The sequence below is a fragment of the Chaetodon trifascialis genome, chromosome 2, assembly GCF_039877785.1.
Source record: "Chaetodon trifascialis isolate fChaTrf1 chromosome 2, fChaTrf1.hap1, whole genome shotgun sequence".
In the NCBI taxonomy this organism is placed as follows: domain Eukaryota; kingdom Metazoa; phylum Chordata; class Actinopteri; order Chaetodontiformes; family Chaetodontidae; genus Chaetodon; species Chaetodon trifascialis.
Genome location: NC_092057.1, coordinates 23,557,631 through 23,582,745, shown reverse-complemented (window position 1 = coordinate 23,582,745; position 25,115 = coordinate 23,557,631). Strand labels below are relative to the sequence as shown.

At 44.1% G+C, this 25,115-nt stretch overlaps 1 protein-coding gene across 6 annotated transcripts in view; it reads left to right on the top strand.

Moving 5' to 3' along the window:
* Positions 1-6,963: 6,963 nt before the first annotated feature.
* rptor (regulatory associated protein of MTOR, complex 1) overlaps positions 6,964-25,115 on the top strand; it is a 170,026-nt gene continuing 151,874 nt past the window's right edge. For all 6 annotated transcript variants that reach the window (XM_070973757.1, XM_070973765.1, XM_070973739.1 and 3 more), the window contains exons 1-2: positions 6,964-7,477; positions 8,396-8,570. In XM_070973757.1, coding sequence (XP_070829858.1) covers positions 8,403-8,570 — 168 coding nt within the window. In that variant the 5' untranslated portion in view covers positions 6,964-7,477; positions 8,396-8,402. The remainder of the gene's footprint in view (positions 7,478-8,395; positions 8,571-25,115) is intronic.

Sequence of the window (25,115 nt, the reverse complement as noted above, 5' to 3'; positions counted from 1 at the left end):
ACTTTACACTACAACAACAAAGTCATCCACCAACAATCCATGATCTTGTTATGGTGTTATATTAAAAAAAATACTAGTTTACATGAAGGAGTTAAACAATTTTACTGCAATTTTGTCATGCATGTCATTAGCAAGGCTGAATCAAGCAGGAAACTGCTGCAGAGCCCTTCACCCTTGACCCCTGGGGGAGCAGAACGCTAAAGCACAATATAAGATGACATGATGAGGACCTTAAACTTGCAATAACAGATTGGGGCAGCTGAATCAAGAAGTGCTGACTATTGATCACCTTTTAAGGGTTACAAATAGTTGCTTAAATGATGAATGGAAGTCCAACATTCACTCTCGCTTTGCAAAAATGTAAACTCCCATAAAGTCAAGCTGTGTTTTTAGCAGTTCCATCCACGACTGAAAGCTTCAAATAAGTTGGACCTTGTGTTGTGTTTGTTTTCTGTATATGTGAGCCAGTCTTCTCCTCTGTATGAGCATTTCTCCAGCTGAGTGGAATGATTTCACTGGCCTCGAGCTGGGACATATGGAGAAACAATATGGTTCCCGTTCAGGTAGGCTTTTCATGACAACACAAGTATAAAAAACATTGCAGTTAATAAATGCCATAAAATATATTATATTCTGTAAAGTATACTGTAACTCTATAACATATTGCAAAAAAAGTACTGTAAAATAAATAGCATTTGCTAAAATATTGGCAAAATATGTGAAAATGATCATTTCAATGCAAAATGGACGCAGGATTCATCAGTTTATCAGTTTAATTGACATTGTATGTCCATTTTCCTGTGAGATACTGCCAGGTGAGCTGTCCCTGATGGAATGCTGGTGTTGGTCAGACCAGGGCCATATTAACCCACCAGAGGGCCCCTGGGACTAAAATCACCATGGGCCCCTCCTAACCCCTGTCTGTACATTGTGAATGTATTAGTGATGTTTGAGGTAACTTAACTGAGCACAAAGTTATTAAGTGTAATGCACAATCTAAGCCCTCAACATAAACTGAAATATCAAAACCCATAAAAATAGATTTTAGCTCAGGGACCCTCTACAAAATGGTGCCTTAAGATCATGTGGAGGTCTTGTCTTGAGGCCATTTCATTTTAAGCAGTTCTGCAGTGGTGCAAACACTCATTTGAAATTAATTAAGCGATCACAAACTAAATACCCCTGAAGGTCTGGGGCTCCAGGGCATTGCCCTCTTTGCCTGCTGGTTAATCCAGCCTTTAGCCACTCTGCCTTTGACTGTATAAACCTCCCTCAATTCATAAAAATGTGTATGAAGAGAAATAAAATCACTGCCATGCTGGCAATTATGTCTTCTTTTGTATTTTCAAATAATTACCACAAGAATATTTGGTTTTCCATCCCCATGTGTGCTCTGCCATGAAGTGATTTTGTGAGATTAATTTCAGTCCTTGCACTTAGTTTTAGAAGATGCATATTATATATGACATTTTTATGCAGTTCAGAATAAAATACTGCATGTTTTGCAGGAAATAGTAGATTAAATTCATCTGTTACCTTAGTGGTACTGATGTGTACCCAGAGGAAAAATATATTAAACTTAAATTATGCTTTTTTTACAAGGAGATGAGAGTGTATTTTACTGTAGTATGTTTTTAAAAGTATGCTTTAAAGTAAATACACATTATATAAATGTACTGGAAATACACTTTGCAATATTTAAATGTGTTTTAAGTCTGCTTAAGTATATTTTTTATTCACTTGGAAAGCTAAGAACGATTTCCAATAGATTCCTTTTAGTCACATCTATCTTGTGTCTTGTAAGGTCACAAGAGTCTTTCACTTTACATGGTTACAAAAGTGGACAGCCTTGGCCGTACAGTCTCCAGCTTGGATGCGTCCTGTGGGAGAAACTGAGCCGTCCATGAGTCACCACAGGAGAGTAATGATGGACCCCTGAATGTCAATGAGTCAAATGGAGCAGGAGTCTTTCCATCACTTATAGACATCTCAGGTGAACCGGACCCTTTGGCAGCCTACAAGCAAAAAAGCCAAATTTAACTAAATGTAGGAAATCTGTAATAGTAATAACAATCAAATATCTTCACTTACAAGGAACTATTCAAATAGTTCAGTCAGAGTGCTCCCAAAGCTAATTCACTTCCAAAAATTCTCTAAAGAAGCCAGTAGAACTTGAAGTCAGCCCCAGCCTCCACCTTCATCTCTCAACAAAACACCTACTGCCCAGAATCCAACTGCAGTTTCTTCCAGCTTGCACCTCAACCTCCACCTGCATCCACTAACAGCTGCACTCAGCTCAGCCTTCGGAAAGCCATCTGCAGCACCGTCCTCCATCTGCAGCCTTTGCTGCCTGCACACACTGCCTGCCATGAAAACCACAATGTCCATCCATCCTCCACATTTTGCCATGTGCGTCCTCAGCTTTAAATGATCCAGTTATGGCCCCAGCTTTACCAGCATCTTCCAGGGGCCACACAGAACCTCTTTTGCTGCCATTACCAGCTGGCTCCATCTCCAGCCACTAGCCTCTGCCTGTAGCCTCAAACAGCAGGCTGCAACTTACAACTACTACCTTTTAGACATTTATCAACAGTTTAATAACAAATGTATCTTTAACTTACTTCAACATGACACATGGTATGTGATATTTTTGCTGATACACATAATAAAAATGTACATTTCACTAGGTAACTTGTATAAAAGTAATTTTTTGACATATTTGCTAAAACTCTCCCTCTGTCCAGACAGCAGTACATGAAACATGTAATCTGTGAAAAAAAAAACGGCTCCATTGGTCCCACCTACTGCTCCTACTGCAATTTGCAGGAATCCACCATGCCCGACACAAAACAACCAATCAGAGCTGGAGGATTATCTGAGGGAGTGTCTGAAATCTGTCAATCACTACTCACACACAGGGCCAACTGCTCATGCTGCCAGCTGCCGAACAGCCATGTGAGCGGTGTCAGGAGGCTAGTGAAAGCTATGGCGGAGCAACAGCCACCTGCAAAGGAGAAACTGCCCATACCTCCGCTGCCAACAACAGCACATACGGCTAAGACAACAAATAACCATAAAGCTAATATGGTGATTGTTACAGTAACACTGCGCAGTGCAAACGGTATGTTAGCGACCGTGATGTAGCGGCTGGGCAGAGTTAGCTTGTTTCCGATGCTAAGGCTAACGTTACTGGTTGTCATGGTAGCCGCACAGACACCACAGGGAGGAGGGGCTTGGAGGCAGGGCATTTCAGGCTATGTCTGCTCTCTGCTCCATCTACTACCTACTGCAGCTTTGAAATGCTGAAAACTGTTCACACTGAGGTGTGGACCTTCCAGGTACTTTGGCTTTGGAAAAGCACATTGTTGCTGAATTTTACATTTTTTGGAATTTTTGAGCAGCATAAATCAAATTATACTGTATTTGGGTTACTGACGCAGAGTTTCACAATCCTTGTCCAGGATCTGTTTGACAGCCATTTCCATTATCCTTTACCTACAGCCTTTGCTATTTAGCCTCAGTTTCAGCTCACAGCCAGCACAAATCAGCTGCAGTTTATTACAGCTTCTGACATCCAGCCGCAGCCTCGCCCTCAACTCAAACCATGCATTTAAAAAAAAAAATTTTTTATTTGTCAGTCAGCTGCAATCACAGCATCTCCCTGCAGCTTCCGACAGATGTCTATCTCAACATCAACCTCCAGTGAATATCATTTAAAGCCCACGCTGCAGCAATCACCATCACACAAACTTCAGTTGGGGATTTGATAGATTTACAGTTCTTATTCTCAGTCAACCTTGAGTGTGAGTTATGAAGGATGAAGCTTTCACTGGAGCTGCTCTGAAAGTAAATACTGCTAATCATTATGCCATGGACAACAAAGCATTAATCACTACAGCAGTGTTTTTATCGATGTACTGCAAACTTGGCTTGAAAACAGCAATAGGATGCAGGATTGGGGCAGCCAGAGATTCTGGCCTTTTTCGTTGAATATATTAAAAAAGGCTCAGAATAAGTTTTTATCTCCCTTGAAACTCTCAGACAAGTTTGACTGAGATCGTACTTTTAGGGCTTTTAGGTTGTATCATCTAACTCAAGGGTTAGGGTTAGGTCCTGTAAAATGTGTCTTTTTATGAGACATGAGAACACAAGAGAAGAGGATTCGTGCTCCCTGACAGCTCACGTGTCCCCAGTTTCCTCCTTGAGAGGAGTCACTGGTCTATGCGTGCATCCCATTGGAGAATGGGATAGCAAAGCTTCCTCTCATGAAACTTTCACTTCCTTGAATCCATCCATCCATCAGTCTCTGTTGTCTCTCGCTCTTTCCTTTGCCTTGTTGCAATCAATCCTTGGAAACAGGATTTTCTTCCCTTTCCTGCATCTGTCCGATTTCACTGCGGGAGCACCTCCAGCTTCCAGGATCCAGCCCAGTTGATCATGTCACCCTATTCCCTACATGATGGAAGGGCTGATAAGGAGAAAAAAGTCGACTAATCCTCTCATTCTTGTCCTCCCTCTGTTGGCTATCAGCTATCCTAGGGTCCCAACCTCGATCACACCGAGGAGATTGGATTGGTTTCCGCCCTGCAGTTGGCACTGGGACTGGGAGGCGAGAAGAACAAATTCGGTCAGATGTACCTATGAATTTCTTACACCAGATTGCGCCTGCACTGTTAGTGCGGCGAGCCAAAAGGCCACAGCGATGATTGCTGCGCTGGCAAATTCACTGAGAGGGATATTTTCATGCTCCATCCATCTGGTGTAGCATTTTCATGTTTTCTGATGAGCTGACAGGCCAAAGAAAGCTGTTAGTCATCTCCGTGCAGCATTGTCCTTTGTGCCCGAGACAGACTGTGTTGTGCCTGATTTCATTTCAAGTCACTGCAGCCTGAGAGAAAATCTCTTTGTTGACTGAGAACAAACTGGTAAACATGTTGATTGTTCTCTCCCAATTAAACGGCTCTCAGTGATGTCACGACCGGCTCAGTGAGTAGGCTACATGCAGACTGGTGTTAGATTTTGACCCGGGGACAGATGGGACAGCTTTTTCTGTCTGTGACTTCTCTTTCAAAAACAAACGTTTAGCTCCTGCTGTTTGAGAAATGAGTGTGAAGCCTGACAGCAAAGGATGTTGAGGACAAAGCCTGTGTAAATAGTCTGCACTTGACTCATGCAGGTACTGGCAAATGTAAGGCTGTACAGAGCAAGCGTCATCATATTAGTGAAGAAGAACAAATTAAACAAGGGAAATTGAATTATTCAAAGTATTTCAGTCTGGACCAAATTGTTGGACGCACTGATAGACCAATATTGACTCATATTCACCAAACACAGCTCCAAGTAAATGTTCCGTATTTGCTGGATATGTAAACAGACAACAGTCTGCTAACACTTCTGCCAGATCAACTTAAAAGGCAATAACGTCACATGTGCTCACAGCTTGTTTCCACTGCTCCTGTGTGAAGCTAAAGTGCAGAACAATGGCCAACTGTTAGCCAGCATTTAGCCCCGTTAAAGCTCCTAATCTATGATGCAGGTGAGTCACCGTTCTGATCTGTGACTTTAACAGGTTACGGCGCAGGCTACTTTTAAAACACTACCACATGCAGAGAGCGATTTTAGAGCAGATGCTCCCCCTGCCATTATTTGATGGATGCAGCTCTCAGATGAACTGGCTCAAGATTCAACACATCATACAGAGGGAGGAAGTTGTGCACATGTCCACCATTACATCAGCCAAACTGCATTCACTTGGTACCAAGGATACTGCTTTTCCATGATGAGGGGCAACGATGAAATGACAAGCGTGGAAGACATTTTATTCTGCGTGAGGTTAGAACAATATTTAATTTAACAAATACTTGCATTTTTGATTGGAATATTCTGTGTGTGTTCTTAGTCTGTACAGCACTTTGACATCATTGGCATGTGTTCGTTGCTTGTTGTTTATTGGCATTGACTCCACTCTTGAATGTGAACTGGTAAAGAAACTGACATCTCTCTCTCAGGTTAATATTATGTACTACATTATATTAATGCTACTGTCTGTGAAAAGCTCAGTTGTTTACGCTCATTTATGAGTTATTTGAAAAGTGATTGGGTTACATTTTTATGTCTGAAGCTGAGGACAAGATAACTATGATGAAACTTCATATTTGAAGTTTGACTTTTTCTCAAGTTCTAATGCTATTTGATTGACTGACTAATGCATCCTGAAAGTTTTCCCTCAAGTAAAACTATGACGGTCATTAAAGTGCTGATTCAACAGTATGTGAACTTTTAGCCTGTGGTTTGGCTGCAGGATGGACAAAATAACAGAAATACCTTCATTCAACAAAAATGCTCTGTCCTGTTGCAAAGGACGACCATAACTGGTTATTCATGTTTTGTGTCCAACCCTTTTGAATGGCATGCTGATCATACTAGAGAAGACAAAAACACTCAATAAAATCATGTTGAAAGTCGCACAGACAGTACACTGTAACAACAGATGGTAATATTAGCGCTGTGCTTGTCACAGGGCTTATTGTGAAAACACGTGAGATTAACTAACTGAACCAGGTTTAAACAAAGAGATTAAATAAGTGAAAAAATGTGTGTAAACATTTATGCCAAGTAAGTAGATATATATATATGTATATTTAATTGTATGGATACTACTGTTTTTATCGAAGTTTTGCAGGAAATTGTAAATGTGCTCTTTTACATTGACATTTGTGAATACAACACTGTTGATCAAAAATTTGCAATTAAATAATAAAATGACTAAATTACAGAGATGAGTTCCGATTCATTTTCAGGAAAAAAGAACATTTGACATCCATATTAGCCAAGAGTGACATAAAAGTAGGCGTGTGTTGATCTTTCGGTGTGTGTGTGTGTGTGTGTGTGTGTGTGTGTGTGTGTGTGTGTGTGTGTGTGTGTGTGTGTGTGTGTGTGTGTGTGTGTGTGTGTGTGTGTGTTGATATTGTAGTGTGTGTCAGGAACAGCAGCGGTGACGTTTCATGACAGCCTCGCCGCCCCAACAGTGCATTCTGGGTCCAACCCAAGATGGCTGCGCCCTTGCAGAAGTGCTGAAGAAGTGCCTCTCCGGAGAAATTTTCGGGATTGCTGTGATTTCCGCGAAAACCATCGCCCCAGATCAGCCACCGGCTTCGCTGGTTTGTAGAAGAACACCGTCCGACCCCAGTCATCTGTAAGCGTGGCCGGTGCTTTGTGTGGCTGTGGCAGACTGTCCGTGTGAAGATGGGCCTCGTCTCCAGCCCCTTCCCATAGCGAAGAGCCGTGGGGAGAGGAGCCGCAGATTCCCCTGCAAACACGCACCGGTCCAGCTTGGATTTGACGGGTTTGACATATTATACAGGCTGTGGACGCTGCCCTACAATTTTCTGACCAGGATTATTTGCGCGACCGTTTCTGTCATCGTCCGGAGACGGAGAAGTTCTTCAGCCCGGGTTGACAATCCCACCGCACCAAGGTCTGCACGCATCTGCACGCCTCGCTGCCAGCACTAGCGCCATTTCTGCACATCTGCTCTGTCTCTCTTATCTCTCTGCTCATTTTGTTTCGCAAGCCACCAGGAAAAAGCTTGAGATAGCACTTGCCTCTCATGCAGTCTGACTGCGATAGCCAGCTTCAGGGAGAGCTGTCAAATTAGCCACGCTAGGTTAGCTAGCACTGAGCTAGCTGTCACTGCTAACTGTCCTGCAGAGAGCTGCAGCTGTGAAGTCAAGCTAAACACAGACATGCCGTGTTAACATGACTTCAGGCGCACATAACACAACCCAGCTAGCTCGTCAGCTGTGGCTCCAGCAGTGTTCACGTGGCCAGCTGGAGCCCAATCATGACATCATCCAGGTGTGCAGATACACCGAGGAGTCAGCTGATCTGCTGAGAGGAAGAATTCTGTGTTGACCTGAGAGGATCCAGATGTGTGTGTGCTTTCAGTTGTGGTTTCCATTCAAGCGGGGGATCGACAGCAGTGCGTTAAACATGAGTCATACACGTCATGAACTCGGGGAACTCCTTTGGCTTCATGTCACAAACACTCAGCAGCCTCTGAGTAAAGGCATCGCCAGCCTTGTGTCAGCAGAGAAACACACATGTGCACGCTCATTTTTAGCATGTCCCATTGAAGGAATTCAAATTCTCGTCTCTGCAAATCTTTTTCTAAAGTTCCAGAATGTGAAACAAATAAGCACAGACATATTGGCAAAATTCTGTCCTAAATTAGGAACGACCAGAGCAGAGCAGAGGATGAGTAGATAAGTTTACTACACTGATGGCCTGTTTGGCTTCACAGGTGGCATCATAGCAGAGAAAAGCGCTCCCTTTGAACTCACTCCTCACTGAAACTCAAGTGTGTGTTGCTAACAGAGCTCCTCTTCCCCCGCAGGGCCCTGATGAAAATGGACTCAGACTTGCTTCATTCGCCGGCCGTGGGCCTCGCGGAGGAAGAGGAGGCTGACATGAATGACTGGAAGCTTCCTCTGGCCTTCATGAAGAAGCGGCACTCGGAGAAGATTGAGGGCTGCAAGGCCTTGGCGCAGAGCTGGAGGATGAAGGACAGGGTAAGGCTGTTTGTGGGTTGTTAGGAGTCTTTGTGCTGTAGCTCCGTCAGTCTACTGCATGCAGAGGTGTTGAGGGGAGGAGCTCGGATTTGTGCTGTAGCTGCGTTTTTTCCTTTATTTTCAGAAGTCTGGTGGTTTTCTGTACTTCTGTTATTGTCAACAAATCCCAGAACCAACAGTCTGTGTAGCCAGAGCCTTCAAAAACTATGAAGAACACGTCAGTGAGCCACGACGAGCAAAATGTTTCGTCATAATGATGAACGTGGCCTCCGTGGTTCAGCTGGAGTTTATTGTATTGCTCCCCAGCACAACAAATGTGTATTGATCTGCCACTGAAAGTCATCCTCGACTATTTCTTGCTGTTTGAGTAATGTTTGCTGAGAACTACAGCCCGGCTGTTATGGGAAATTACTGAGCCTTTTTTTATGAAACTCCATATTTGATGTATTCAAAACCTAAGACTGTAAAACTGAAAGCAAAATAGTTTCGTCTCATTGGAAGTCCATTGTCTGTCTGATGAGAAGATCAATGCCGCTCTCATTTCTGTCCGCTAAATGTGAAGCTACAGCCATATTTAAAGTAGATGTTTAGCTAAACGGGCTGCACAGTGGCGCAGCAGGTAGTGCGCGTGCCTCACAGCAAGAAGGTCGCAGGTTCGATTCCTGGGCCTTTCTGTGTGAAGTTTGCATGTTCTTCCCGTGCATGCGTGGGCTTCCTCCCACAGACCAAAAACATGCTCATTAGGTTGATTGGTGACTCTAAATTACCCCTAGGTGTGAGTGTGAATGGTTGTGTGTTTGTGCCCTGCGATCGGCTGGCGACCGGTCCAGGGTGTACCCCGCCTCCCGCCCGTTGACAGCCGAGATAGGCCCCGGCCCCCCCGCGACCCCGAAAGGGATAAGTAAAATGGATGGATGTTTAGCTAAACACGAGGAACGGCTAGCCTGACTCTGACCCTCCAGCACCTCAAAAGATATCTAATTAAGTAATATCTCCTGCATGTTAGGACAGACTCAAGCTCCGTCTAAGCCAAACCAACCAGCTGCTGGCTGTAGCGTCATATTCACCGTACATGTATCAGAAAGATAACAGTCTTCCCCTTCATACTCAGAAGTGTCCTCGTGGTTTGTAATGTTGGTGTAGCTGAGACAACAGAGTGGACAGATGACTGAGGTCGTTGAAGATTGTGCTTAGCTGTGATTGATGCGTTAAGGGAATGGGCGGTGTTTGTGATTGGACAGTTGGCAGTCCACGGTGCCAGCTCTCAAAATTCGAATCCGTCAAATGCATCTATGCTACACATTGTGAGCTGATAGGACAGCACTCTTTAAACAGCCAGGACACAGCAGCAAATCATTGGCTACCCTCGTCTTTATTCCAGTGCCAATTCATTTCATTCTGCTGGAGGCTACCTGTGCTACGCTTTGACAGGGGAGCCTCAAAGCTTTCCCTCATGAATGGCCACAGTGTATTTCAGCTCTCATAAAGCTGTCGTTTGATCCACCGCAGTGCTGCCGACCTGATTCATTCAGTGCCTGGTGGCTGCAGAACACGGTCGTTCCGATGATGGCGAATGCTGCGTAGTCATACATAACCTGTAGAAATTCACCCAAATGAAAATGCAGCTGTGAGGACATCAGTGGAATTACCCGCTCAAGTGTCAGGCTTCAGGGAAATGTTGAATCAGAGGGCTTCATTAAATGTCACTGTGGTACTGATTTAAAAGAGGTGATAGAAGCTGGCTGAAATGGGCGTTCCCATCGGAAATTGCTGCTAAATGAACTGTGTAACAGTTTTCCTCGCTTGGAGCGTTTTCAGGCCATACACCCTCATTTGTACACTTGTAAGAAGATTGTGACCTTTATACATTTGTGGCCTGAGTGACAAAATACTGCTTTATGTGTTTTACGTGGGAATAAGTTGGCCTTGAATGTAACGCTGGCTCTGAGGTTAAAGATGGCGCTAATTCCAAATGATGTCATATTTTTTACTCAGTGAAGCACAGGAGGCTAATGGAGTCTTGACGCGTGGAGCGTCTTCAATGAGTCACAGAATCTGATGGCACACGGAGGGAGCGAGGCCGTGTGAGCGTCTCTAAGTGCACCTGCTATTTTGGTTCATGTATGTCCAGCAACGTTAAGTGCAAGAAGGTTGGCTGAGGTGGAATGTGGATCGGACGCTTTGGTGATTAATAAATACGCTCTCATCCGGTCTCATCATTGGTATCGCTGCTCTGAAACAGCTGCTGTTTATTGATGCTGATTTAAATGCATCTAATCGTTGGAGAGTGTTTAAGATATTTATGTTTTCGCTCGTTGCAGCGATACAAAAAGAGTGTTGCTGTGCAGCTGTTGTTCGTGGGTGATCACAGACACAGACACACGGCGCTTTGCCTGTAATTGCTTTGGCTCATTTAAGCTGATGGACTGTACCTTTCGCTGTGAGGTTATTGAGCGAGTTGAGATGCGAACAGTTAAGCCTGGTGAGAGACGTGTGCGAGGCTTACGAGCGGGCTCTAAATGATGTTCTGCACTGTGGGAAATCAGAGGTCTTGCTGTTGGAGACGTACACACACAAACACACACATACTCAGAGAGTTTAAAAATGGTGTGTTTATTCCCTGTTGGGCCTTTGACAGCTATTCAGGTGTGTGTGTGTATGTTTTCAATTGGGGCACAGCTGTGTGTGTCCCGCTGATGGTTGTGGGTACATTTACTGCAAGTGGAATCATGATAACAGTTTTCTGATAGACTGCATGAATAGCTGTCAGTGTTGTCAGCAGTCCAAAGGCAGGGTTAAGTCTGGATAAGAAATGGCTCCTTTAAGAAATAAAAGCCTGCCTAATTGTTCATTAGACAGCTGTCGAGAGGCTGTGGAGAATTCTTTTTGACAGCAGTATTACTTGCAGTGCAAGGCAGTAATGTCAGAGGTGTGTCATCACGGTTGCTTTGTTGAGCTATCAGACCTGCAGCATGAAAATAAAGCAGTCTGCTTGACCGGGAGTGGATCAGGTTTAGAGTGATTTTACGTAAGTTTCATTGGTTTCCATCAACAAAGAACAACAGTGAGACTAACTCAGTCGCCCCGTACTGTCACTGGTTGTTTTCATTCTCACACTGAACATGAAACATGACATCTGCATGTTGAGAGCAAAGAAACATGAACCTTGACCTGGTAAGTGATTGCAGCACAGGCTTAGACCACCATTGATCCACATGTGCTACACTTATCTGGGAGCTGCCCAGCAAACACCATCAGCTGACATTGTAGGTCAAAACTGAATGTAGAAAAACTAGTGCTGTCAGGCGATTAAAAAAAAAAATCTAATTAATTACAGGATTTGTAATTAATTTATCTAATTAATCGCATTTTAATCTCATATCTGCTAAAGGTCCCCAAATAAAGAATTTGAATTCTAGGACATTACAATTCACTGACATTCACATTACAGCTGGTGAATTCTTTTCAAATTAGAGTCAGATGACGCTATCTGAAACGCCTCTTTTAGGCCCTCGTCTTCCACGATTGAAATCGGCCTGCAATCAGCAGAAACCCACTTTGCGATTGAGTTTGTCAGTTTTTCTGTCGTGGCTTTGCTCATTCGTTTTCCTAACTCAGCAAGTGTGGGTTGGCGGAGTGAGCTCACGGTAGCACTAGCGGCACTAGCAGCAACTACATGTTTAGCGTTTAAATGATAATTCAGGCTGGAGCTGCTACGGTGATAGGAAAATTCTTTTTTACACAAGGTACAAATCACTGCGTTCTTGTTAATAGTCCTGTCTTTGTTCTTTTTATAAATAAACTTGCCGTTCAAAGGTCCAAGTAGTCTTGCCTCGCTCTCCGCTGTCGCATCCATGTCTGTTGTCACCCTGCTTTTGACTAGTGGCGCAGGTAGGATGCGACCTGCCACCGCAGCCTACGGGTCACTCGAAGGGCCAAATTTAAAATGCTTGCAGCATTGACTTGCCACTCATGATTAATTGTGTTAATTTTTATAGCGCGTTAATTTGCAGCGTAATTAATTAATTAATCTAATTAACGCGTTAAACTGACAGCCCTAAGAAAAACATTAAGATTTTCTATGAATCCCGTATCATGAGAGCATTATAGACTCCTGCATATGCATTATAACCATAAACTGTATTGAGAGAGAAGTTGGGACTTTAGCCATTGTAAGCATTGAGCTTGTCTTGATCATAGTTAATTGTTGCAGTGCATTTCTGTCTGCATCACGACGGCTGATAGCAACTCCAAAGATGCTCTATGTGTGATGGTAAAACACAGGAGCAGCCAAAATCAGAATACGTTGATGAGACTTTCTCAGTCAGATGCTGTAAAACAAACTGTCCGTGTTTCTTTCTGTTCACTTCAGCGGCACAAAGCACTGAGCGAAAACGAGAAGCCTGCGAGTGGGCAAAAGTAGGTCTCCTTCACAGCACGCTGCCACTGTCACAGGAGGAGCAGCGCAGGTGTCGCTAATATACCGATGGCCCTGTTTTATTCAGATGTCTCACTGAAGCATTACAGCGTGACAGTGAGCCCGCGTGCACAATACCAGGAGCCCGGAACTGAAATATCGAAATGGAATTCAGCCGTCGTTCATTTTATTGTTTCCCTCTGAGCCTGTTCTGCTCTGGCGTGTCACATCAGAGTCTTCTGTGACAGAGGCCTGTGGACGCTGGGATTGTGCTCCTGCGCCCACCTCTGCAGTGATTGACATTTCTAAAACAGGTGCCGCTTCGTGAGTCTGATGAGAAGAACGCGTCTGTGTGTTTCTGTCTTTGTGAATTCAGGCAGTTTTAGTCGTGAATCTCCACACGGGCTTTAAACATTACTTTGAATAATAGATAAACCGCCTCAAAGCTGGATGGAAGTTGGCCGACAGAGACGTTTCTCTCCCGAGAGATCCCTCTCTGTCCCCTGCGGAGCTGTAAGCTCTGTGACGTCAGAGTGGCTTTTGACGTAGACTTGATGCAAACTTTATCTCCACCCCTTCTTAATCTAACATTGCAGCCTCTTTATAAACCCTGCCAGCGTCCTGTCTCCCTCTGATGCCCGTCCGTCCTGGCCTGATGTCCTATCAGACACAGAAATGACGTTGTGGAGGCTTATTTTTAGGACTGTGTGAGTATGGCAGCTGTTCGGCTTGTTGAGCGTGAAGGTGCATCAGAATTGATTTTACTCACCAAATAACGAATGTACTGTAATTTGTCTTGGTGGCAGTTTTGTGGAGACAGGAGGACATGCAAGGACAGTGGGGGGAGTACAGTCAAATACACACTGAACATGTGAACCTGAGCGCCAGGCAGCAGGACGCAGAGTTTGTCCAACTAGCCCGATGCTGCACACAGTGGACATTTCTACACACCCTGTTTTTAGGATTTTTGATCAAATACTAAATGAGAAAATAGTGAACATTTGCTTCATTTATTAGATTGGAAACATCTTTGATCTACTTATTTTTCAACAATAACTGTCCCAGAAAATATCACTGTATATGGTATCTATACTATCATGACCCTTAAAATAATGAATTCAGGAGTTTTTTTTTTTTTTTTCTCAGTTGGACTTTTGGCTTTATTACAAAATCACAAAATATAATGTTATTATTATTATTAATAATATTAATACAATTGAATTCAACACTGCTGGTAATGCACATGGTATGATAATCATCAGTTTTCATGCCATGGTATTCTGTCAAAGTGCTGCACCGCTGCAGCGGTTGCTGACATATCCTGCCTTTAATTAAAAGACCTGTTAAGACCTGAAAGCAGGCTAATTAATAGTTCCTATAAGAAAAAAATCTGTTTTAATTAGCACTCTTAAGACAGTCAGCAGTTATCACGAGAGACATATCTTAGATCAAAGAACATGCAGAAAACCAGCAACCACCTATTATTCCAACGAGAGTCAGTCTCAGAGTAATTGGCAGTCAGAATAAATGCCTCAGATCGAGTCTGAATGTGCTCAAACACATCAATATAATACATAAATAAACACTCAGAGACTCTCATCTTTCTCAAGTCACTTTTTTCATATTATGTGGTTTTATGTCGATAGCATTGAGCTCATTGCTAGATTGAACCAAACATGCTGGAATATAAGATGTGATCTGACTGATGTGTTTCCATTGATGTGCTGCTTCTTGATACTCATGCCGAGCGAAGCCCCGAACAGCTGCGACCACTCAGGCCGTGCTGGCACAGTGACACAGCAGTGCATCGCGTTAGAGGTGTGCGGTTTGCAAAGGAAACTTAGGAAATAGCTTGCGTAGCTCTTCATCCGACAGCTCACTGTGACTGTTTCTGTGTGTACGATTCCTCTTGGTAACATTAATTCACTGTCTAAATAGCGCACAGAAGCCTGATGCACAGCTCGGACTGCCCTGATAGTCGATGACTGCGTGTCTGTGGGCAGGTGCTTCCTCAGCTCCACTCATGTTACATTTTACTATTAATCATCTGTGGTCTAATTGCTGCCGTTATCTCCCCTGATGCCCACAGCCCTGTCCTAACTCCCACAGTGACAAACACTTTGGTACGGCAGAGACGTTGAAGCGTCAAAGCGGCGTGCGGCCGTGTGGCTGTTTGGACGCCACTCTTCTTTCCTGAGGTTCTGAAAGTGAACACGTCAGGTCATTTGTCATTTATGTGACTTCCCCTTTGGACGTACAAATGGCTCAAGGTCGTCTACTTTAGCTCTTCAATTTTTAGGAGGCTTGGGATTTTAACTATATTTAAAGACAGTGTAAGCTATAACTTAATATCAGGTGCACATCGTGCTTGGTTTTAGCTGGCAGTGAGCTGCTGATGGTTGCCAGATGACTCATAAGTTGCATCATTGTGGACAGCTTTTGGTCACGCACGCACATGCACGCACACATGCTCACACACAAGGTTCATCTCAATTTCTGTCATGACCCTCTCCCAGCTGGTTTTCACACACGTGCTGCCAGCTGAGTTTTTCGATTCAGGTATAATGAAATCAATAAGAGATCAATATCCAAGCCCATTGTGATAATGTGGAAATGAGACAGGTGGTGTGTGTGCCTTTATCTTTCACATCATTAGTTGAATTCAATCAGTGAACATAGTCCATTAGGCAGCATATAGACTTTCAGCCTCAGAGGCGTGAAAGCCCAAAAACGTGTGTTATTTACATGGCACAGTGGAGCCGTCCCGCCCTGTTCAAGAGCAAGATGCTGAAGAAAGATGCACTTCTGACACTGAGGAGGCTCAGTTTGTTTGTTCATATTACGTCAGACATATTTTTGTGCACCTGCGGGATCCTTGAAAGAAAAGGTGTAGTTTCATCGAGGCCTCCAGTCTGCCTCCGTTTAGATCAGCTCTCAAATCCTCTTTGCATCATCGTAATTACTGGAGGGATGATGCTGATGGCTTTTATTGGGAGTGAAGATGAATGTTCAGTGACAGCCTGTGTCTCTCCTCGAGATGGATGTGGACACATACCTCCCAGTCTGTCTATGTCTCAGTATAGACTGTGTACAGTATCCCAGCTGAGGCCTCCTTCAGCTTTTTTAATACAGTTCTGTTTTTGGTTATGGGGCCCAGAACTGGCACATGTGTTTGTCACTATTAATGCATTTCTTCCCACCCGCCTTCCTTTTTAGAGTTGATGATAAAGTTGGAGGAGGTTGCCCCCAGCATAGGGACCATGTATCTCTCACAGAGCAGTCACAGTGAAACATCGCTCTGTGTATTTGAATGCCTGTAGCTGTGTGAGGAAGGAGTAGGATGTTGCTGGAGAAGTAGTCCGTGTTTAAATGAAGGTTGAAATGCTTGTGCAGACAGACGCAAATAGTGTAAATACACAGTATGTCTGTAGCATATCCTCAGTACAAATTGGTACACTTATATTTTCAGTGAAGTACAATAGGGCCCGATACAATTGCATTAACACTTTGGATGCTGATTCTGTTTTTACAGCAGTAAAAGCAGAAAGCAGGGTTTCCTTCTTTCTTTCCTTCTACATCCGCAAATGCAAATACAGCTGAAGGCCTCAGCACGCTTGAAACAGAGTCCTTGTCAGATGGTCAAATGGACAGTCCATTCATCTCGCCCACTTCCTGTGGCGACCGGTCCGTTGTGTGGAAGTGTGACAGTCAGCAGGGTTTGACGTCTCTCTCAAGCTCTCTTTTCCGCATTCTTCACACAGCTACATCTGCCGCTTTTGGGACAACTCTATGACAGGAGGGACTTTCTCAAAGTGTCCCCATTCGTACGATTCAGTGTGCTGATTAAAAAGACACACAGGAGACAGAATTCTTGGAGAAGGAGGCAGCGTGATGCAGCCAGGAGGAGACTGTGATGGCAGACCTTTAGCCCTTCATCAAACTCCTGCTGCACAACACAAATATGGACTGTCTGAATTTTTTCAACATTCAAAAAAGACGTTATGTTTCAAGAGAAGTCCAAAGGCACAGCTCTGTCCGGTCTTTCAGCTGAAGTGTCCATCGTCCGACCTGTTGCTGGCAGCTAGCGATGGCACGCCCGGAGCAGATCGATGCTCTCCACCATTTTAATAACCTTCATTCATTGCGGGCCTAACAAATGGAATAATCAGGGGCCATTGATCGACGCAGGAGCGTTGCTGGGGGCTCTATGCCGGCCTTAAAGGAGCGCAGAGGGAAAAGGCAGGCGTCCCCCGGCGTCCTGTGCAGTTATTAATGAGACGAGCATGGCAACCAATTATACACACAGGCCCAAAGAAAGGAAAAGCACAGGCACTCACATGGACATGAAGTCCATCAATGTCTTCCTGTCTCCCTCTCTGTCCTCTGTCTCCCTCCAGGTCCATCACAGCAAAGGATCAAACTTTCTGGGTGAAGAAGCAAAGTGTTGTCTCTTTTTTTCCTCTCCTCTCCTCTCCTCTCCTCTCCTCTCCTCTCCTCTCCTCTCCTCTCCTCTCCTCTCCTCTCCTCTCCTCTCCTCTCCTCTCCTCTCCTCACAGAGATTAGTTGATTATTGGAAATCCATGAGGGCCAGCACGCCTGCTTTAAAATGTAATTTTGGTGAGGCCTTCCCCTCAGATGAATGCTAACAGTCAAATGAACAGGCTGAGGCCGCCCAGTTGATAAAGAGCCACTTGTTTTGGGTCAGAAGGTGCTTTGTTCAGAGTGGGAACCTTCGCTGTGCTCAGCTTTCACTCTTTCATCTGATCACTGTCTTTAACAGCCCTCTTTCTTTTGATTACAGTCTTACTGTCTCTGCGTGCTTTTTCTAAAGCTGCCGCGGATTTTTTCAGTGTTCACATTCTGTAATGTTTAATGTCGTTCAGATTCTGAAATGAGTGACTTTGTGAAATGCTGGGCTAATTAGTCGGTGGGAAGGAGCAAGACACGACAAGTCAAAAAGTTCAGAGGGTTCAAGAAGCTGACAGAAGAATATAGAATATAAATGTGTTGCGCATTAATGCACATTAAAAGAACAGTTGACCCCAAGTGCAACCGAATCCAAGTCTAAAGATGAGACAGAAAGCCCCCCCCCAACGTCACTGAAGGTCTACCGCTGGAGTTGTTTAACGACTCATTTGTTGCGGAAGTCAGTGATGAACCACCCGCTGATGACGACCACGAGACGTGGCTGTAGGTCGACCCTGAGTTAAGCTGAGTTCATTTACTTATTGATTTTTTCCGTGTGGTTCGTTGGCTTGCTTTTCTCGCCATTAAAAACAGTTAATATAGACCAGTCCACTTCTGTCTGCTTTCATTAGTGTTTAGTTTACCTTAATGGGAACGACACACAGCCACATGGACAACGTCTACGGTCTGACAGGCAGCATTTTCCCTCATAGCCAGCCACTAATTTCCAAACCGGGTTGATAAATGAACTTCTTGTTTTTGTTTTCAGTCAGAGTGAAGGAATATGTGGAATAAACAGGCAGATAAATCATTGAGAAGGATGTGAACCGCATCCGTGCGGCGTCACGCTCGCACGCCACCTTGCACAGTGATGATGAGCTGGAACAGAAAAACACTGTTCCTCATTCATCTGTGTTATTCTCATGCAAATGCATATCAAATGCATTGTGCGCTGCCTGCGTTGGATGCTGAATGGAAAACAAATAATTTTGTCAGGGTTGTTTATTTGAGGACATTCATTATCTCGCTGTGTTGAGCCACTTAATTATAGCCATGATCAACAGCGAAAGTGACGCCGCCGTCTCCTGTCCGCACAGGTAATAGGTTTGACTACTGTTAAGATAAATACTCATTTCTGTGGCTTTTGAGTAAAAAATGTTGGTGTTGACTGAAGAATATGAATTGATAGCGTACCAATTCCTCAAGAGAGTGGACAGTTTTCTCTGACATTTTACCTGCCGTGAGGAGCATCCTTTCTCCCTCTCTGGACTTTGCGTGAATGCATCTCCAAAGTGTGCTGTCATTTCAGCTGTTGTATTTTAAAGGGCAAACCTGTCCTGCTCCCTGCCGGAGTCATTCTTGTCTGTCTTTTTGCTAGAATTGTCTTTTCCCGGGACATCGGTGTTGATATTTTGCAGGGCTTATGGAGAACAGGCACACTTACATGAATATTAGCAGTACTAGCAGTGACTTGTTCTTTCTGTTAACAGTGAATGTAACACTGTTTTAAGACAGATGAATGTCTGCTTTCATATGTTTAATAAGCAGTAGATCCACTCTTTACCTTCCAAACAGCTTGAGTCTCCACTGGATTTTCTCTCACTAAGGTCCTGAGTGGTGTGCCAGGGGACATTAGATCATTCTTGAAGGAGAGCCTCCAGCTCTTTGAAGGATGAAGAAAGTGAAAATCTTTGCCTTTTGTCTGATGAAGTTTTAGATCTGCTGACCGGAGAGGCTTTTAGCCTCTTGAGGATTCATGAAACAACTCTTGAGCTGTCATTGGATTTAAAGATACCTGTACAATCCACAAATTTGGAACAGACGAATGTGTATTTGAGGCAACCTCTGTCTTTCCCTGGACATATGTCTCTCCTAATGTGGGAGTTAAACTACTTAAAGGTCCATCAGGACAGGTCAACATCGGCCAAAAATGATATTTGATTACTCCGTCTAAAAAACACACACATGGGTTTGAACCATTCAAATATTTCATTAAATTTTAATATGTGTCTAAATTGAGAATATTGGCCCTAATGTCCATATGACGTCTTTATATTGGTCATTGCTCCTGGCTGGTTGCTTGCCTTGCTGGTGTGCGTCTTGTAGCCTTGATTGGTTTCTTTACAATAAATACCTGTACAATAAATGCCATCTTTGAGAAGCTCTGTGGTAACTTTTGATACGAGAGTGTTTGGTGTTTAACAGCCGTCCTATAAAGTGATGGGCTGTTCTTGTTAGTGAGCATCAACCTGTCATTCCTGCTTGATCTTAACGGTGCAGTTTGACCATGTTTTTAACCATTGTCCGTTGGTTGGACTGTTGGCCTTTTGGTCCGTCGCTAGAAGACAAATCCAGCTGACTTTGGAGATCCCCTGACTTTTTCTCTAGACCCAACAGCAAACTGCACGTTTGTGGATTTGAGTGAACAATCTCATCAACTAGTGTATGCATCTTTTATTAATTTACTTATCAAGGCACAGTATGAACTGGGAAACCCTCACCTGTTCCTCAAACCAGCCTAGAAGGCAGATATTAAAGTATGAATGACGACAAGATATGAAATGCAATTTAATTTAACACAATAAAGAGGGCAGTGTCAATCTTTACAGTGAGCCACATGAACACCAAAGGGAAAGAAACAAGGTACGAGACAGACTCTCACTCTTTTTAACTTTGAAAAGCTTCACAAAGTCAGTGCTCTAAGTGTGACTGCACACAATCAGTCAGTGCTCTGTGGCTGGCCTCATACTTAGAGACACCTCGTCTCACACAATCAGTAAGGTGCTTGTCAGTCAGGCAGGTGCTGTGCTGTTTTGATTATTTTCATCTGTGAAAAGGCCATCTCACAGAGATAAGAGCAGCCAAAGTAGGCTTTGACATTCAGTGCACAGAAGGAGAGGAGAGGAAATAAGACGTCCCAAAAGTTGCTGTCCTTTGCCCTGCAGGCTTGCATTTCAACAATCACTGTGCAGTTCAAATAATTCTGTGTTTGGTAAGCAAAGCGCATCCTGTCCTGTCCTGACACCCGACGAATTCAGCTGCCACTTCATCCAAATGGGTACAGAATTCTTCAACGTTAGCATCAAATCATACAACGTATAGTGAAAGTCCTATACTGTAGGTGTCTCACTGCTCCTTATGTGGCACCAAAAAGGAACAGATCTGAGGCAGCAGTCCGTAAAATACTTTGCTGCGACTCAACAAACGTCTGCATACAGGAGGAAGTGACCGTGAGCAGTTACACTTCCGTCCAGTAAAGGTTTGATCGAGCAATGCTGCAGCGCTTTTCCCCATATGGAGTTAATGATCCTCACAACTAGAGTCACTACATGGGCAAAATCCATAACTTTGCTATCAATGGATTGATGATGGATTACACAGTGATAACTGTAGAACTCGGGGAACTCAGTTTATATTGCTTTGTGCAGCAAAGGCCCAAAACGTGTCCTGTCATGCACGTAGTGTTGAACTTAAATATCCTCACCTCTTGTCCTTTCATTGGCAACAGTGTGAGCAAATCTTCCTTTGTGGATGAAAAGCCATCGAACAAACGCCATTAGCCGTGCAGCGTGTCACAGAGTTGTCAAACAGCAGAGTGAAGCGTTCACACAGTGAGTACCTGTTGAGGCATGTCAGGCCAAGCGGTACACTCGTGACATTTTTTAATATCATTTTTCTTTTCGTAGCCTTTGAATAAAATGTCATTTGTGGCGCTGACAGCTGACTCCTTGACCAGCTGCCCGTCATTTTCTGTTTAGCCAAAAGGTGACTTTACATGAAAGGAGACCTCTGCTGCAGCTTTCTCTCGTCTGTGGATTTGTTGAAGAGCAACTGTCGGGCCTCTAACGTTGACTTCCCCTCAGTCACTTTTGGGTGGGAAGTCATCCTCAGGACAAAGGTCATTTTCCCTTTCGGAGTGAAAGTTTTTGCCTTTTTTCCTGAGTTTTTCTACATTTTTTTTGCTAGCTAACCATGTGTATGCTTGTTCTCTGTGTGGTTCTCACACTGGATCAGATGAATGTCGTTATCCAGCCAATCAGACAGGAGAGCGTTACATTATGACATTTAGTACAGACGTTCATGTTCCCCTCAGGATGAACTGAAGGAACTTTGGTGGTCCTCAGACTTTTCATCTGGCACCACCATCAGGTCAGCTGTTCTTTGTTTAGGGCTAATCAGCAAAGTTAGCACTTTCTAACACACTTAACCAAGAAGGTGAACATGGTAACCTTACAACTGCTCAATGTCAGCATGTTGTTAACATTATCATCGTTAGCATGCCGACGTTTCGCTCGAAGCACCACAGAGCCAGATTCAGGAATATCACGCCACTGTCGGCAGGGTAAGTTCAGCTCGAGCTGTCAGCTGACTCACATCTCATCACAGCAACCAGAGAGTTGTTTGCGGGTAGTTGTGTACCCAGGAAGAAAACTTTTGCATGAGTGTCCATTCATCAGGACGTGCACCATACAGGTGGGAAAAGGGCGAGGGGTGAGGAGGTCAGTTGAAAATGAATGAAGTGATGTGATGTGTGTGTGTGTGTGTGTGTGTGTGTGTGTGTGTGTGTGTGTGTGTGTGCGTGTGTGTGCGTGTGTGTGCGTGTGTGTGCGTGTGTGTGTGTGTGTGGATGCATGTACTTGTCGAGTCTTGTCCTGCTGAGTCCCACTAGCACACTGACCTTTTCCTCTGTCGGTGGGAAAGCAGAGGCCACCTTAATTACCTTCAGAGCACCAGGCCTCAGAGCCCTGCTCAGCCTTGGGATGTCACGTAAGCCACTGTATACGCACAATATGTGCTCTCTGGGTTACATTACATTACACACAGACACAGTATCAACACTGCTTGTTAAAGGTCACTTGACACTATTGCATTGACCTACAATGTTGTACGTGTACAGACTATCAGAGCTCCCAATTATACTGTGTGTGTGTGTGTGTGTGTGTGTGTGTGTGTGTGTGTGTGTGTGTGTGTGTGTGTGTGTGTGTGTGTGTGTGTGTATGTACAGTTGTTTTTGTTTCTGTGCCTCAGCGTTGAGATTCTCGCCTTGACTCATGGACAGTGAATGCATCAGTCTGAATTTTTAGCCGTTTTGGCAGTGTGGCTCTAGGGATGGCAATTTTGGTTGTTCTCTTTGTTTTCCCTGACAGAAACAGCTCAAAATAATATTTTATTACTTTTATAGCAATTAAAACTGTTGACTAGAGGCTTTTTTTTTTCTAAAAAAAAATCCATATTCCTTTGACCTGATTTCAGCTGTAACCAAGCAGCTGTAAGAAAGAAATGAGCCCTGTTGGGAGCCCTGCGTGTAGCTGACCCACGGCTAATTGGAGCCAGGAGGACATGCAGGGCCATGTGAAGTTCAAGTGCCATCTGTCCCAGAATAAACGCTCTCGGGCTTTGATTCACAAAGTGACACGTCGATGAAACAGCGACTGGTGAGCGCAGGTCGAGCAGTGCCTCCAAATCGTTGTCCTGCTGTGCCGGAGGCCACTGCAAAATCAAGGACCAGCAACAGCCATGAACTAAACCAAAAAAACTAAACACACTGACGCAGCACTCAGTTCTCTACAAAAAACCTTTCTTCCTTTTTTAACACAGCATTAGAGTCTACAAAGAACACTGACATGTTGTCACTAATGTACATTTTGTGCTGTTATAAGACTGTGATGGTGACATGATGGCTGATGGGAAAACACTGATTTGACAATAGAAAATGAGTGTAAGCAGCGTTATATACATCTACTGTATGTGTTTTAATTATGCTCATTTTTGGAATTTTATTGATGATCGCCAAAGAGGACAGGACTGGATAGTCTTTCATCACCATGTATTTAAAACTACAGTGTTTGTCGTCAGTCAGTAATTGCCTGCTGCACTTGGCATCAGCTCCATTGGTTAAATTAAATATATATGAGGTGAAGAAAGACCAGTTCCTACTTGGATTTTTTGTTCTGTTGTATCTGTGTGTTTGTTTTAATCGGGACAAGCATTGTGTTGTTTATTTCTTATGCCGATGTGCCAAGAATGTGCCCTCATCAAGCCCTGTTGTTAAGGGTTAGCAGGCATTCAGAGCGACATAAAGGCACAAAGACAGTCCAGATTGAGAACAGATCCATGAGTCTGAAGGGTTATCACATGCCAAATCACCGCACAGCAGTTTCTGATGCTCTGGGACGGGATTCTCCAGCTTTGGAAAGTTATCTCTTAGAGGTATCATTTTATCTGTTGCAGCGATCGCAAGGTCAACAGTCAACAAGTAATCACGATGTGCACTTGCATGTGTTTGATCGGCCGCTGCAGATCCTTGTCAGATAGCATCGCGCTGCGGCAAACTTGAGCCAGGATCAGCTTTTTTCCAAACCACCCTGTGCATTCCAGGGGAGCTGTCAGCGTGGGCCCCCCTGCTGTGCAGCCTGACTGGCCCCGTTCAGATGAATGAGAGGGCTGTGTTTTTACACGCCGAGCTGGAGACATGGTCTGATGGTGAGATCAGCGAAGACAATAGATAGTTTCATCAATTAATTGCAGTTTCTCATTATTTTCCAACTCTATATATTATATATTAAACTAGTTATGTGGTGCAGCTGCAGAACGTAGGTGCTATTTGGTGATCAGATCGCTGGAAGCAATGCTTCAATAACTTCAGGAGTCACAAGCCATGACAACGAGGAGCGCGTCCAAGCCGTGCTCAGCGCGTTTGGTGTCCTCTGGAAACACTTCCATTGTCGTTTTGTGTATGTGGTCGTGTTGTGTGTATTTGCAGCATGTTCGCGTATTTGCAGTGCGTTTTCTAGATGCTACGCATTCTTCAGTTGCTTGTGTTGTGTCTATTTGCACGTGTGGTGCGGTGCACTGAGCTCTCTCGGCCACCGTTCATTAGAGGTACAGATTGGCCAACAAGGTGTCACAAAGACTTATGTGTGCTGTGGTGCACAGAGGAAAGTGCTTTTGAGGTGCTCAGAGAGAAGTGATGGCTCCCTGCTACTGCAAGGTGTAATTTGCACTATAGGACACCTGTGCTGCCTTATCAAGCCTGTGTGTGTGTGTGTGCGCGCGCGTGTGCGTGTGCGTGCGTGTGTGCATGTGTGTGTTAGGACTTGCCATATAACCCATGGATCAATGCTTGTTGTATTTGAGATGGCTCGTCTTTCTTTCCGCTCACTTCCTGCTCCCGTGCTCTTCTGTATCATGGTTCATTACCTTTTGTGATTCCGGTCTGTTTTTATCATTCTTCTTTCCCATTTTGACATTTCTTTATCTAAAGACGGGCCTTTTCTTAATCTGATAGTGACAAGCTTTTGAGACTGCCTCTTACTGTAAATTCCTTGGTGTTGTGACATTAATGCCAGTGTTCGACATAATGGGATCCCCGGACCAAGTGAACATGTGGTGGGAAGGAGAATATCTCCTTTCTCTGTAACTCCTGTTGAGTTTCCTCTGAG